The 17,077-nt window shown below is 30.8% G+C and overlaps 1 protein-coding gene across 2 annotated transcripts; it reads left to right on the forward strand.

Moving 5' to 3' along the window:
• The first annotated feature begins 466 nt into the window (after window positions 1-466).
• LOC130448217 (trifunctional purine biosynthetic protein adenosine-3) lies at window positions 467-17,067 on the forward strand. 2 transcript variants are annotated; one of them, XM_056785495.1, is made up of 13 exons: window positions 467-925; window positions 1,043-1,290; window positions 1,341-1,521; window positions 2,246-2,459; window positions 2,521-2,775; window positions 2,829-3,042; window positions 12,371-12,593; window positions 12,644-12,842; window positions 12,900-13,151; window positions 13,204-13,557; window positions 15,646-15,905; window positions 16,095-16,352; window positions 16,851-17,067. In XM_056785495.1, exons 1-13 carry the CDS (start codon window positions 764-766, stop codon window positions 17,031-17,033), a joined length of 3,003 nt encoding a protein of 1,000 aa, XP_056641473.1. In that variant the 5' UTR covers window positions 467-763; the 3' UTR covers window positions 17,034-17,067. The 2 variants fall into 2 exon arrangements, with proteins under 2 accessions (XP_056641473.1, XP_056641474.1); XM_056785496.1 differs by lacking the exons at window positions 16,095-16,352; window positions 16,851-17,067 and having other exon boundaries at window positions 13,204-13,567; window positions 15,646-15,813.
• The last annotated feature ends 10 nt before the right edge of the window (window positions 17,068-17,077 follow it).

The following is a 17,077-nucleotide window of genomic DNA, read 5'->3' on the forward strand; positions in this document are numbered from 1 at the left end:
CCCATTGGTATTCCAAATTAAGTTCTGCTACATCATCCAGTAATAAATCTTTAACGAACTTCTCAATGCTGGACTTTCTTCTTCTAATATAGACACAGCTTTAATATCACATTCGCATTGATTTGATTTTTTTTTGTCGATGGGGATTTTATTGGCTGGCCTTATTTGGACAATCAGGAATGTCAATTCACATAACCTCAAAATTTTTGTACTTCCTCTTAAAAATTACCAATTGGAACACAAATAACGTCAAACAAAGGAAAATAAATAAAACATGGTTGAATTTGGTTATTTAATTTATTTATAATTTTTAAATTTGTTAAAAGTTAGTATTAAATAAATATTTACCAATTATTTGGTTTTGGCAAAATTATAAAAATTCCCTTGAAACGGCCCTGTTGTTGCTGATAAATTTTTGGATTAATACCATAAATAACTTTAGAAAATTACTTGGAAACAGTGTACTTATTTTTATTATTTATTATTCACCCACTGTTGCATCATGTAGAATTGAGTAAATGTTATTTTTGATATTGAAATTTAAAATCGAAAACACCATTGTGAGACTGATTTGATAATAGAGGTTATCAAAATGACGAAAATTCATTGGTTCAGAACATACTAAACGTCATTCTCCGAATACTGATTGGTTAATAAAATATGTTTGCTGGATTAACAAATTCTTTCGCAAGTTGACTATAAAGAAGTAACCACGATTTTATTGATTTATTCGAATAAATTTTTTCATAATTGAAACGTAAATATGTCACAAAATATACTAGTTATAGGAAACGGCGGTCGGGAACATGCCATAGTTTGGAAACTTTCTCAAAGTTCAAAAGTAAACAAAATATATGTGAGTCCAGGTAGTTATGGAATTCAACAGGTGGCTAAAGCCGAAAATATCATTTTAAGTACCTTCCAAGTAAGTTAAATTTCGTTGTTAAAATCGTGAAATAATAAAAGTTTCAAAATATCTTTTGATTTTTATTGAAATGTTTAAAGTGCTAGTGAGTTTTGTGACAAAATGTCTCGTATTTAGGATATCAAAAAATTCTGTAAAGAGCAACAAATATCACTAGTAGTAGTAGGACCTGAAGTTCCTCTAGCTAATGGAATTGCAGACGCACTTTCAACAGATGGAATCAAGGTATTTGGACCAAAAAAAGAACCAGCTCAAATTGAATCTGATAAAAATTGGGCGAAATCTTTCATGGATAAACATGGTATACCAACAGCTAAATGGAAATCGTTTACTAGTGCAACAGATGCCAAGAACTTCATCAACAAGTATTCCTTTTAATTTATAAATGCATTATCAAATATTGTGATTTTTTTAGTGCTACATTTGCAGCTCTAGTTGTAAAAGCAAGCGGATTAGCAGCTGGGAAAGGGGTAGTTGTAGCAAAAGATAAAATAGAAGCGTGTAAAGCTGTCGATGAAATTTTAGGGGATAAAAAATTTGGAGATGCTGGAGAAACAGTTGTAGTGGAAGAACTATTATCAGGGGAAGAAGTATCTGTAAGTACAAGTTATTATTTTTAATTCAATATTTATCTAGTAATTTTATATTTATGATGTTTTTTTATTATATTTAAACACTCGAGAGGCATTTAGGATATTAAAATCTGGTCAACAGTAATTTAACTCGTAAGTTAATCTAATAGAATTTGAAAATTAAATATTAAAGTGTTTTTTTTTCTTCAGCGTTTATTAGGTTTGGTTTAACATTCACACACAAACTCTGCTTTTACACTTAAAACACTAAACTCAAAGGTTTTGATCCTCTTAAGTTTTCTTTCTAGCCCAATATTAACAAGAAGCTTTTTATTTCTTATTGGTTGTTTCTTCGTTGCTTTTTTCTATTGCTATAATAACAGTGTCATCAGAGATGGTCGCCATGGTATTATGTTATAACTGTGGATAATCACACGTGTACAGTGGAGTTGCATGTCAATTGTAGGTAAATACTAATCGATTCTTCTCTAATTTGTTGTATTTCTCTTTTGAGTCTTGTCCCACTTGACCAGGAGCTTTGGTTTGAACCCTTTGATGTCATTAGGTAAATTGTGAGGTTTTTAAACCGCGCTCGTTTGAGTGTAGGGCACGGGTTCGTCATCTTCCATACACCAAAGGCACTCCGGATCGTCCGTGATGTCCATGGTGCGGAGATGGCATTTTACAATACTTTTGATGCATATATACAAAGTTAAAGATTGTAAAACAATGATATTGTTCCACGTAGGTTCTAGCATTTACAGATGGAGTTACTATAAGAGCAATGTTGCCTGCTCAAGATCACAAAAGAATATTTGATAACGATAAAGGTCCAAATACAGGAGGAATGGGTGCATATTGTCCGTGTCCTTTACTATCCCCCGAACAATATGATTACGTACAAAAGGAAGTACTGGAAAAAGCGATTGAGGGATTCAAAAATGAAAAACTAAAATTCGTAGGTGCGATACTCACTTTTGGTACCAAATTCGAAAAAAAAAATTTTTTTTTCAATTTTTTAAGGGGTTTTATATGCCGGATTAATGTTAACTCCAACCGGACCAAAAGTATTGGAATTTAATTGTCGATTTGGTGATCCAGAAACCGAAGTTATCCTACCTCTATTAGAATCCGATCTGTACGATATCATGATATCTTGTTGCGACGGTACTTTGAGTAAACAACAAATTAAATGGAAACAAAACGTTAGCGCAGTCGGTGTAGTACTAGCATCTAAGGGATATCCGGAAACTTCTAGTAAAGGACAAGTTATTTCAGGTTTGTAAGAGGAATTAAATCTCGGTAACCCCTACAAGAACATGTATTTACAGGTCTCGATGTTGTTAATAAAGATCTGATTGTTTTCCATTGCGGTACGGCTTTGAAAGATGGTGTAGTAGTGACGAACGGTGGTAGAGTATTGATTTCAGTAGCTCTAGCTCCACAACTTACGGTTGCAGCTGCTAAGGCAACTAAATCATGTGGGATTATCAAATTTGACGGTCAACAGTATCGTAGGGATATATCCCATAAAGGGATAGCGAGGTAACTAATAGGATAATTGCATTTTTAAAAAGTTTTTTTTGGAAACGTATCACGTTGGCTTTGAGTTTTGACGTCATAGGTTTAATCAAAACATCGAGTAGTTGTCTGTTTGATGATCGCGAGGTTATCGTTGCCGGTAACGTAGCGTGTGCTGTCATAATACAGTTTGTATTTGTATGAATAAAGTTAATAAAACATTTATAGGTTAAGTTCTTATATAATCAAGCATATTAAAGTTACTTACTATAAAATATTGGAATAAGTTGTTGCCAGCTTTTTTTTCAAAAAAAAAGTATTAGGAAGAAGAAAAAGTTTTTCGAATTTTTTTTGTATTGTCAAAAAATGTATTTTTGTGTGCTTTTAGCACATGCTAACAATTTTTTGCTATTTTAGTTTATTATGATAACACGATTTATAAAATATTTTTCAAATTAAACAAAGTTTATTAATAACGTTTCTTGTAAAATAACCGAGAGATTAATTGTCATAAATTCAGTGTTTATTTTATACCTATGACGTCACGCAATACGGCAGCCGTACTGACATGTTTAAACTACCTATAAAATTTTTGAATTTTCAATTTTTTTTTCCAATAAATATTGATCGAATAGAGAAAAAATTATGATAAAAGTTGGGTAATTCTTCGATATAGGTTACAACTCTCCGATGACCTTGACCTTGAATTATAGCCTTTTTTATAGGTATGTCAAAAAGTATTTGTATGGCACGCAAATTATTCCTTCGATATTTTTTTATTTCGTTTGATAATTCGGTTTTTCTTCGACATTATTTACAACTTTCCGATGACCTTGACCTTGAATTATAGCCTTTTTTCTAGGTATGTCAAAAAGTATTTGTATGGCACGCAAATTATTCCTTCGATATTTTTTTAAATTTCGTTTGATAATTCGGTTTTTCTTCGATATTATTTACAACTCTCCGATGACCTTGACCTTGAATTATAGCTTTTTTTCTAGGTATGTCAAAAAGTATTTGTATGGCACGCAAATTATTCCTTCGATATTTTTTTATTTCGTTTGATAATTCGGTTTTTCTTCGATATTATTTACAACTCTCCGATGACCTTGACCTTGAATTATAGCTTTTTTTCTAGGTATGTCAAAAAGTATTTGTATGGCACGCAAATTATTCCTTCGATATTTTTTTTATTTCGTTTGATAATTCGGTTTTTCTTCGATATTATTTACAACTCTCCGATGACCTTGACCTTGAATTATAGCTTTTTTTCTAGGTATGTCAAAAAGTATTTGTATGGCACGCAAATTATTCCTTCGATATTTTTTATTTCGTTTGATAATTCGGTTTTTCTTCGATATTATTTACAACTTTCCGATGACCTTGACCTTGAATTATAGCTTTTTTTCTAGGTATGTCAAAAAGTATTTGTATGGCACGCAAATTATTCCTTCGATATTTTTTTAAATTTCGTTTGATAATTCGGTTTTTCTTCGATATTATTTACAACTCTCCGATGACCTTGACCTTGAATTATAGCTTTTTTTCTAGGTATGTCAAAAAGTATTTGTATGGCACGCAAATTATTCCTTCGATATTTTTTTATTTCGTTTGATAATTCGGTTTTTCTTCGATATTATTTACAACTCTCCGATGACCTTGACCTTGAAGTATAGCTTTTTTTCTAGGTATGTCAAAAAGTATTTGTATGGCACGCAAATTATTCCTTCGATATTTTTTTTATTTCGTTTGATAATTCGGTTTTTCTTCGATATTATTTACAACTCTCCGATGACCTTGACCTTGAATTATAGCTTTTTTTCTAGGTATGTCAAAAAGTATTTGTATGGCACGCAAATTATTCCTTCGATATTTTTTTTATTTCGTTTGATAATTCGGTTTTTCTTCGATATTATTTACAACTCTCCGATGACCTTGACCTTGAATTATAGCTTTTTTTCTAGGTATGTCAAAAAGTATTTGTATGGCACGCAAATTATTCCTTCGATATTTTTTTAAATTTCGTTTGATAATTCGGTTTTTCTTCGATATTATTTACAACTCTCCGATGACCTTGACCTTGAATTATAGCTTTTTTTCTAGGTATGTCAAAAAGTATTTGTATGGCACGCAAATTATTCCTTCGATATTTTTTTTATTTCGTTTGATAATTCGGTTTTTCTTCGATATTATTTACAACTCTCCGATGACCTTGACCTTGAATTATAGCTTTTTTTCTAGGTATGTCAAAAAGTATTTGTATGGCACGCAAATTATTCCTTCGATATTTTTTTTATTTCGTTTGATAATTCGGTTTTTCTTCGATATTATTTACAACTCTCCGATGACCTTGACCTTGAATTATAGCTTTTTTTCTAGGTATGTCAAAAAGTATTTGTATGGCACGCAAATTATTCCTTCGATATTTTTTTTATTTCGTTTGATAATTCGGTTTTTCTTCGATATTATTTACAACTCTCCGATGACCTTGACCTTGAAGTATAGCTTTTTTTCTAGGTATGTCAAAAAGTATTTGTATGGCACGCAAATTATTCCTTCGATATTTTTTTTATTTCGTTTGATAATTCGGTTTTTCTTCGATATTATTTACAACTCTCCGATGACCTTGACCTTGAATTATAGCTTTTTTTCTAGGTATGTCAAAAAGTATTTGTATGGCACGCAAATTATTCCTTCGATATTTTTTATTTCGTTTGATAATTCGGTTTTTCTTCGATATTATTTACAACTTTCCGATGACCTTGACCTTGAATTATAGCTTTTTTTCTAGGTATGTCAAAAAGTATTTGTATGGCACGCAAATTATTCCTTCGATATTTTTTTAAATTTCGTTTGATAATTCGGTTTTTCTTCGATATTATTTACAACTCTCCGATGACCTTGACCTTGAATTATAGCTTTTTTTCTAGGTATGTCAAAAAGTATTTGTATGGCACGCAAATTATTCCTTCGATATTTTTTTATTTCGTTTGATAATTCGGTTTTTCTTCGATATTATTTACAACTCTCCGATGACCTTGACCTTGAATTATAGCTTTTTTTCTAGGTATGTCAAAAAGTATTTGTATGGCACGCAAATTATTCCTTCGATATTTTTTATTTCGTTTGATAATTCGGTTTTTCTTCGATATTATTTACAACTTTCCGATGACCTTGACCTTGAATTATAGCTTTTTTTCTAGGTATGTCAAAAAGTATTTGTATGGCACGCAAATTATTCCTTCGATATTTTTTTAAATTTCGTTTGATAATTCGGTTTTTCTTCGATATTATTTACAACTCTCCGATGACCTTGACCTTGAATTATAGCTTTTTTTCTAGGTATGTCAAAAAGTATTTGTATGGCACGCAAATTATTCCTTCGATATTTTTTTATTTCGTTTGATAATTCGGTTTTTCTTCGATATTATTTACAACTCTCCGATGACCTTGACCTTGAAGTATAGCTTTTTTTCTAGGTATGTCAAAAAGTATTTGTATGGCACGCAAATTATTCCTTCGATATTTTTTATTTCGTTTGATAATTCGGTTTTTCTTCGATATTATTTACAACTTTCCGATGACCTTGACCTTGAATTATAGCTTTTTTTCTAGGTATGTCAAAAAGTATTTGTATGGCACGCAAATTATTCCTTCGATATTTTTTTAAATTTCGTTTGATAATTCGGTTTTTCTTCGATATTATTTACAACTCTCCCATGACCTTGACCTTGAAGTATAGCTTTTTTTCTAGGTATGTCAAAAAGTATTTGTATGGCACGCAAATTATTCCTTCGATATTTTTTATTTCGTTTGATAATTCGGTTTTTCTTCGATATTATTTACAACTTTCCGATGACCTTGACCTTGAATTATAGCTTTTTTTCTAGGTATGTCAAAAAGTATTTGTATGGCACGCAAATTATTCCTTCGATATTTTTTATTTCGTTTGATAATTCGGTTTTTCTTCGATATTATTTACAACTTTCCGATGACCTTGACCTTGAATTATAGCTTTTTTTCTAGGTATGTCAAAAAGTATTTGTATGGCACGCAAATTATTCCTTCGATATTTTTTTATTTCGTTTGATAATTCGGTTTTTCTTCGATATTATTTACAACTCTCCCATGACCTTGACCTTGAAGTATAGCTTTTTTTCTAGGTATGTCAAAAAGTATTTGTATGGCACGCAAATTATTCCTTCGATATTTTTTATTTCGTTTGATAATTCGGTTTTTCTTCGATATTATTTACAACTTTCCGATGACCTTGACCTTGAATTATAGCTTTTTTTCTAGGTATGTCAAAAAGTATTTGTATGGCACGCAAATTATTCCTTCGATATTTTTTATTTCGTTTGATAATTCGGTTTTTCTTCGATATTATTTACAACTTTCCGATGACCTTGACCTTGAATTATAGCTTTTTTTCTAGGTATGTCAAAAAGTATTTGTATGGCACGCAAATTATTCCTTCGATATTTTTTTATTTCGTTTGATAATTCGGTTTTTCTTCGATATTATTTACAACTCTCCCATGACCTTGACCTTGAAGTATAGCTTTTTTTCTAGGTATGTCAAAAAGTATTTGTATGGCACGCAAATTATTCCTTCGATATTTTTTTAAATTTCGTTTGATAATTCGGTTTTTCTTCGATATTATTTACAACTCTCCGATGACCTTGACCTTGAAGTATAGCTTTTTTTCTAGGTATGTCAAAAAGTATTTGTATGGCACGCAAATTATTCCTTCGATATTTTTTTTATTTCGTTTGATAATTCGGTTTTTCTTCGATATTATTTACAACTCTCCGATGACCTTGACCTTGAAGTATAGCTTTTTTTCTAGGTATGTCAAAAAGTATTTGTATGGCACGCAAATTATTCCTTCGATATTTTTTTAAATTTCGTTTGATAATTCGGTTTTTCTTCGATATTATTTACAACTCTCCGATGACCTTGACCTTGAAGTATAGCTTTTTTTCTAGGTATGTCAAAAAGTATTTGTATGGCACGCAAATTATTCCTTCGATATTTTTTTTATTTCGTTTGATAATTCGGTTTTTCTTCGATATTATTTACAACTCTCCGATGACCTTGACCTTGAAGTATAGCTTTTTTTCTAGGTATGTCAAAAAGTATTTGTATGGCACGCAAATTATTCCTTCGATATTTTTTTAAATTTCGTTTGATAATTCGGTTTTTCTTCGATATTATTTACAACTCTCCGATGACCTTGACCTTGAAGTATAGCTTTTTTTCTAGGTATGTCAAAAAGTATTTGTATGGCACGCAAATTATTCCTTCGATATTTTTTTTATTTCGTTTGATAATTCGGTTTTTCTTCGATATTATTTACAACTCTCCCATGACCTTGACCTTGAAGTATAGCTTTTTTTCTAGGTATGTCAAAAAGTATTTGTATGGCACGCAAATTATTCCTTCGATATTTTTTTAAATTTCGTTTGATAATTCGGTTTTTCTTCGATATTATTTACAACTCTCCGATGACCTTGACCTTGAAGTATAGCTTTTTTTCTAGGTATGTCAAAAAGTATTTGTATGGCACGCAAATTATTCCTTCGATATTTTTTTTATTTCGTTTGATAATTCGGTTTTTCTTCGATATTATTTACAACTCTCCGATGACCTTGACCTTGAAGTATAGCTTTTTTTCTAGGTATGTCAAAAAGTATTTGTATGGCACGCAAATTATTCCTTCGATATTTTTTTAAATTTCGTTTGATAATTCGGTTTTTCTTCGATATTATTTACAACTCTCCGATGACCTTGACCTTGAAGTATAGCTTTTTTTCTAGGTATGTCAAAAAGTATTTGTATGGCACGCAAATTATTCCTTCGATATTTTTTTAAATTTCGTTTGATAATTCGGTTTTTCTTCGATATTATTTACAACTTTCCGATGACCTTGACCTTGAATTATAGCCTTTTCTCTAGGTATGTCAAAAAGTATTTGTATGGCACGCAAATTATTCCTTCGATATTTTTTTATTTCGTTTGATAATTCGGTTTTTCTTCGATATTATTTACAACTCTCCGATGACCTTGACCTTGAAGTATAGCTTTTTTTCTAGGTATGTCAAAAAGTATTTGTATGGCACGCAAATTATTCCTTCGATATTTTTTTTATTTCGTTTGATAATTCGGTTTTTCTTCGATATTATTTACAACTCTCCGATGACCTTGACCTTGAAGTATAGCTTTTTTTCTAGGTATGTCAAAAAGTATTTGTATGGCACGCAAATTATTCCTTCGATATTTTTTTAAATTTCGTTTGATAATTCGGTTTTTCTTCGATATTATTTACAACTCTCCGATGACCTTGACCTTGAAGTATAGCTTTTTTTCTAGGTATGTCAAAAAGTATTTGTATGGCACGCAAATTATTCCTTCGATATTTTTTTTATTTCGTTTGATAATTCGGTTTTTCTTCGATATTATTTACAACTCTCCGATGACCTTGACCTTGAATTATAGCTTTTTTTCTAGGTATGTCAAAAAGTATTTGTATGGCACGCAAATTATTCCTTCGATATTTTTTTAAATTTCGTTTGATAATTCGGTTTTTCTTCGATATTATTTACAACTCTCCGATGACCTTGACCTTGAATTATAGCTTTTTTTCTAGGTATGTCAAAAAGTATTTGTATGGCACGCAAATTATTCCTTCGATATTTTTTTTATTTCGTTTGATAATTCGGTTTTTCTTCGATATTATTTACAACTCTCCGATGACCTTGACCTTGAAGTATAGCTTTTTTTCTAGGTATGTCAAAAAGTATTTGTATGGCACGCAAATTATTCCTTCGATATTTTTTTAAATTTCGTTTGATAATTCGGTTTTTCTTCGATATTATTTACAACTCTCCGATGACCTTGACCTTGAAGTATAGCTTTTTTTCTAGGTATGTCAAAAAGTATTTGTATGGCACGCAAATTATTCCTTCGATATTTTTTTTATTTCGTTTGATAATTCGGTTTTTCTTCGATATTATTTACAACTCTCCGATGACCTTGACCTTGAATTATAGCTTTTTTTCTAGGTATGTCAAAAAGTATTTGTATGGCACGCAAATTATTCCTTCGATATTTTTTTAAATTTCGTTTGATAATTCGGTTTTTCTTCGATATTATTTACAACTCTCCGATGACCTTGACCTTGAATTATAGCTTTTTTTCTAGGTATGTCAAAAAGTATTTGTATGGCACGCAAATTATTCCTTCGATATTTTTTTTATTTCGTTTGATAATTCGGTTTTTCTTCGATATTATTTACAACTCTCCGATGACCTTGACCTTGAAGTATAGCTTTTTTTCTAGGTATGTCAAAAAGTATTTGTATGGCACGCAAATTATTCCTTCGATATTTTTTTTATTTCGTTTGATAATTCGGTTTTTCTTCGATATTATTTACAACTCTCCGATGACCTTGACCTTGAATTATAGCTTTTTTTCTAGGTATGTCAAAAAGTATTTGTATGGCACGCAAATTATTCCTTCGATATTTTTTTTATTTCGTTTGATAATTCGGTTTTTCTTCGATATTATTTACAACTCTCCGATGACCTTGACCTTGAATTATAGCTTTTTTTCTAGGTATGTCAAAAAGTATTTGTATGGCACGCAAATTATTCCTTCGATATTTTTTTAAATTTCGTTTGATAATTCGGTTTTTCTTCGATATTATTTACAACTCTCCGATGACCTTGACCTTGAATTATAGCTTTTTTTCTAGGTATGTCAAAAAGTATTTGTATGGCACGCAAATTATTCCTTCGATATTTTTTTAAATTTCGTTTGATAATTCGGTTTTTCTTCGATATTATTTACAACTCTCCGATGACCTTGACCTTGAATTATAGCTTTTTTTCTAGGTATGTCAAAAAGTATTTGTATGGCACGCAAATTATTCCTTCGATATTTTTTTTATTTCGTTTGATAATTCGGTTTTTCTTCGATATTATTTACAACTCTCCGATGACCTTGACCTTGAAGTATAGCTTTTTTTCTAGGTATGTCAAAAAGTATTTGTATGGCACGCAAATTATTCCTTCGATATTTTTTTTATTTCGTTTGATAATTCGGTTTTTCTTCGATATTATTTACAACTCTCCGATGACCTTGACCTTGAATTATAGCTTTTTTTCTAGGTATGTCAAAAAGTATTTGTATGGCACGCAAATTATTCCTTCGATATTTTTTTTATTTCGTTTGATAATTCGGTTTTTCTTCGATATTATTTACAACTCTCCGATGACCTTGACCTTGAATTATAGCTTTTTTTCTAGGTATGTCAAAAAGTATTTGTATGGCACGCAAATTATTCCTTCGATATTTTTTTAAATTTCGTTTGATAATTCGGTTTTTCTTCGATATTATTTACAACTCTCCGATGACCTTGACCTTGAATTATAGCTTTTTTTCTAGGTATGTCAAAAAGTATTTGTATGGCACGCAAATTATTCCTTCGATATTTTTTTTATTTCGTTTGATAATTCGGTTTTTCTTCGATATTATTTACAACTCTCCGATGACCTTGACCTTGAATTATAGCTTTTTTTCTAGGTATGTCAAAAAGTATTTGTATGGCACGCAAATTATTCCTTCGATATTTTTTTTATTTCGTTTGATAATTCGGTTTTTCTTCGATATTATTTACAACTCTCCGATGACCTTGACCTTGAAGTATAGCTTTTTTTCTAGGTATGTCAAAAAGTATTTGTATGGCACGCAAATTATTCCTTCGATATTTTTTTTATTTCGTTTGATAATTCGGTTTTTCTTCGATATTATTTACAACTCTCCGATGACCTTGACCTTGAATTATAGCTTTTTTTCTAGGTATGTCAAAAAGTATTTGTATGGCACGCAAATTATTCCTTCGATATTTTTTTAAATTTCGTTTGATAATTCGGTTTTTCTTCGTTATTATTTACAACTTTCCGATGACCTTAACCTTGAATTATAGCCTTTTCTCTAGGTATGTCAAAAAGTATTCATAGGGCGCACAAAAGCTCCCTTCATATGTTTTTTCGTTGGAAAATTCGTTAATTCTTCGATACAGGCTACAACCCTCCGATTACCATGACCTTGATATAACCTAACCTAATCTATTTTTTCAAATATAGTCATTTTAGGTTTTCCGGAGTGGGTTAGATCTTGTATTGATACTTAGCATCCCCTCTACTACCTCCCCCCTCCCCAAGTAACTACGACCTAAATAGGTCAGCGCGGTATTCTCGAAGACATATTTCAAGGTCAAAGTCACCAAAGAGTTGTAACCTATATCGAAGAATTTCCAAAAATTATTTTGTTTTCAAACCCAATTTAGATCAATTCTTCAGTTTGGTAAACTAACCTACAAACAAAGCGGCGTCGACATAGATGCCGGCAATGATTTAGTTAATCACATTAAACCGGCTGCCAAATCGACAAACAGAACCGGCGTTATGGGAGGCCTAGGCGGTTTCGGTGGTCTGTTCGATACCAAAGCCGCCGGATATAAAGATCCTCTTCTAGTATCCGGAACCGATGGAGTCGGTACTAAATTGAAGGTACGATTTCAAAATAATCTCGAATGTACGGTAACAATTTTATCTTCCAGATAGCTCAAGCTGTCGGCGTCCACGACACCATCGGCGTAGATTTAGTAGCCATGTGCGTTAATGATATTTTAGCCCACGGGGCGGAACCTTTATTCTTCTTAGATTATTTCGCATGCGGAAACTTGGAGGTCGACATAGCTAAACAGGTAGTGACGGGAATCGCCGATGGGTGCAAATTGGCGGGATGCTCTCTTATAGGTTATACGGAAAAAAATGTCAATTTCAACAAATATATTTGGATAATAAATTTTTCAGGTGGTGAAACGGCAGAGATGCCGGATATGTACCAACCCGGAGATTACGATTTAGCCGGTTTTGCGGTTGGGGCTGTGGAAAGGGAGCGATTAATGCCTCGAATCGAAACTATAACACCTGGTGATGCGGTAATCGGTTTACCGTCGTCGGGGGTTCACAGTAACGGTTTTAGTTTGGTTAGAAAAATAATGAAAATGGCGGGAAAGGATTACAACAGCGTAGCACCGTTTAGTAAACGAAACAAAACATTTGGTATAAAAAAAATTGGTAGAAATTTTTTTTTTGTATATAAATCTTGTTTTAGGTAGTGAATTACTGACCCCAACGAAGATCTACGTTAAATCTGTTATACCCGCTATTAAAACCGGAAAAGTTAAAGCGTTCGGACATATAACAGGCGGTGGTCTGCTGGAAAACATTCCTAGAATACTTCCGGATGAGGTGGCGGTCGAACTAGACGCCGCGCAATGGTCTATACCGACGGTGTTTTCTTGGTTGGCTACTGCTGGTGGTGTTCATCAATTGGAGATGTTGAGGACGTTCAATTGTGGAATTGGTGGTGTGTTGATTGTTAGCGGGGTGAATGTGGAAGAGATTTTGGGTATTGTGAAAGAAGAAGGGGCAACTATCATCGGAAAAGTTGTAAAAAAAGAAGCAGGTAAGAATCGGTATGTTTTCTTAATCGTTTCGTTAAATTTAAATTTATTTGGTGCTGTAAGAGATCACAATCTTGATTCAATAGTGTCATAAGTAAAAAAAAATAGGAAATCTGTTTTATTGGTGCTAGGAATTCTTGTGTAAATAATTACTATTGCGGTAGTTTTGTCAATTTTTGAGTTATCTTTCGAAAATAGAAAAATAAAGTTACAATTATTCTCAAATACTTATTACTGGATGGTTTATTTTGACTTATGACACTATTTGTGTAGATATGCGATATGTGGACCCCTTTTGAATAGTATTTGAAAACCTAGTACCCCCCGTATAATGTTGAGGTTATTTTTGATTGCTTTTCACTTTTTAGCATAAATATTAATAATTTTGAGTCAATAAGATTCTTATGTTAGGTCAAGATATTTTTTTTGAGGTTATTTCACTTTTTAGCAAAAATATTGATAATTTTGAGTCAAACATATTTTACTGTTTATTAATATTTATAATAAGTAAAATGAACTTTTTCTCTTTTCTGGAAGGTATAGATTGGATAAAATCATATTTTTCTACTTAATAATAATGTTTTTGTCTCATTTTGTACATTATTTGGATCCAGAAGACTCTTATGTTGGTTCAACATATTTTTTTTTGAAGTTATTTCACTTTTTAGCAAAAATATTGATAGTTTTGAGTCAATTTATTTGATTACAGTTTCTCTAATTTACCAAAATATTCATTATTAACATATTTTACTGTTTATTAATATTTATAATAAGAAAAATGAACTTTTTCTCTTTTCTGGAAGGTATAGATTGGATAAAATCATATTTTTCTACTTAATAATAATGTTTTTGTCTCATTTTGTACATTATTTGGATCCCAAAGGCTCTTATGTTAAGTCAAGATATTTTTTTGAAAGTTTGTTTCACTTTTTAGCAAAAATATTGATAATTTTGAGTCAATTTATTTGATTACAGTTTCTCTAATTTACCAAAATATTCATTATTAACATATTTTACTGTTTATTAATATTTATAATAAGTAAAATGAACTTTTTCTCTTTTCTGGAAGGTATAGATTGGATAAAATCATATTTTTCTACTTAATAATAATGTTTTTGTCTCATTTTGTACATTATTTGGATCCCGAAGGCTCTTATGTTAAGTCAAGATATTTTTTTTGAGGTTATTTCACTTTTTAGCAAAAATATTGATAATTTTGAGTCAATTTATTTGAATATAGTTTCTCTAATTTACCAAAATATTCATTATTAACATATTTTACTGTTTATTAATATTTATAATAAAAAAATGAACTTTTTCTCTTTTCTGGAAGGTATAGATTGGATAAAATCATATTTTTCTACTTAATAATAATGTTTTTGTCTCATTTTGTACATTATTTGGATCCCGGGGGCTCTTATGTTAAGTCAAGATATTTTTTTGAGGTTATTTCACTTTTTAGCAAAAATATTGATAATTTTAAGTCAATTTATTTGATTATAGTTTCTCTAATTTACCAAAATATTCATTATTCACATATTTGTCTATATAATAATATAGATTAATCATATTTTAGTACATATTGACTCAGTTTTTGACCCTTTTTGAATAATATTTGGATTCTAACTAACCTTAATATTGGGTTTATTTATTTTTGAAAGTTTCTTTCAGTTTTTATCAAAAATATTGATAATTTTGAGTCAATTTCTTTGGCTGTAGTTTCTGTAAAGGTAATAATTCACCACAATATTCTTTCTCAACATAAATTCACTAAATTTCGATACTTATTTTAAAAAAATTACCTTTTCTTATATCAAGAAGCCCTAGAATGAATAAAATCATATTTTTGTACAGATTGATAGTGTTTTTGACCATTCTTGTGTGTTATTTGTATCCCGAAGACTTTTATATTGCATTGAGATATTCTTTTTATAGTTTCTTCCACTTTCTATCAATAATATTACTAATTTTGAGTCAAACATAACCTCGTTAGTTTTACATTTCTTGAATTTAAATTCAATACAAAACTCCACAACGTTATTCTAATATAACAAGCCAAAATTTTTATAGCAAGTAACATTTTATTTTAGATCAGGTTATTGTTAATAATTTCGCCGCTGTTATGGAAATTTCCATGCGTACCTATATACAGAGTGTAGTCGAAAACATACCCACTTTTAAAAAGAAAGTGGGAGTTTTAATATCGGGCAGTGGTACTAATCTCCAAGCATTAATCGACGCCACTCAAGATCCTATGCAACAAATTGGAGCCGAAATCGTATTAGTCATTTCAAATAAAACAGGAGTTGAGGGATTGAAACGAGCCGAAAGGGCCGGTATTCCAACAAAAGTGAGTATTTGGTACTGTGACTTCTCCTTTATATCGAATACCCTCATTTTTAGAAGAAAAAAATCAACTAGGATCGAATCAGGTGTAGTGGTTATTTTGAATATCAGACAATTCTAGATCATTATTTTCATTCATGTTGTACCTAAACGATTAATTAAGATGAAATTTAATAATTTGTATTTTTTTTAGGTATTAAATCACAAAAATTACTCAAGTAGATTGGATTATGACATGGCATTACATAACGAACTAACCTCATCCGGAGTGGATATAGTTTGCTTGGCAGGTTTTATGCGGATTTTGACTGGCGAATTTACCAGAAAATGGAAAGGGAGATTAATCAACGTTCATCCAGCGTTATTGCCACTTTTCAAAGGAGTAGACGCTCAAAAACAAGCTTTGGAATCCGGTGTACGAATATCAGGATGTACGGTTCATTTCGTTGAGGTAATTCTTTTTGAATAAATCCGCTATGCGAACTCTTTTCCTTAAAAAAGAATGCAGATTGGAAAATTGCTCGGGTACAATCCATACCCAACAAAAAAAGGAAGAAAGACGGTTCCCAAAACTACCATCCGATACATGCACAAAAAGGTTACTCATAGATACAAATAATTTATTGTGTGGCCTTTGTAAATTATTAATCCTTTTCTAGTCAATAATTATCCTATAATGTCAGATATTTCCCATTCCTAGAACTTTTTATGTTTTTGTTGTTAAATTGTTTTAATTTCAAGTATCTTCCACTTTAAAAACTCATTTTTAATAAGAAGAAATCTAAAATTAAGACAATTTAGCTAATAAACATATTTAATACTTATGTGTCGATTTTCTTGATATTTTTCTTCTGAAATTTAAAATTGAGTTATGAAATCTATATCCTATAACAAAATTCTAAAAGTGCTGTATCTTTCTATTGAAATAATTATTTTTTTTCAATTACAGGAAGACGTCGATGCTGGTGCTATCATAGTTCAAGAATCTGTACCAATAGAACTTGATGATACTGTGTATTCCCTCACAGAAAGGATAAAAACAGCAGAGCACCGTGCATTCCCTAGGGCCTTGAAACTCTTATCGAATGAAAAAATCAGTTTGAGTCACGATAATAAAATAATTTGGAAATAAATTTTGTTATTTAGAAAATAAACTTTTATATATATTCTTTTTGT

Source organism: Diorhabda sublineata, chromosome 8, assembly GCF_026230105.1.
Source record: "Diorhabda sublineata isolate icDioSubl1.1 chromosome 8, icDioSubl1.1, whole genome shotgun sequence".
NCBI classification, from domain to species: Eukaryota; Metazoa; Arthropoda; class Insecta; order Coleoptera; family Chrysomelidae; genus Diorhabda; species Diorhabda sublineata.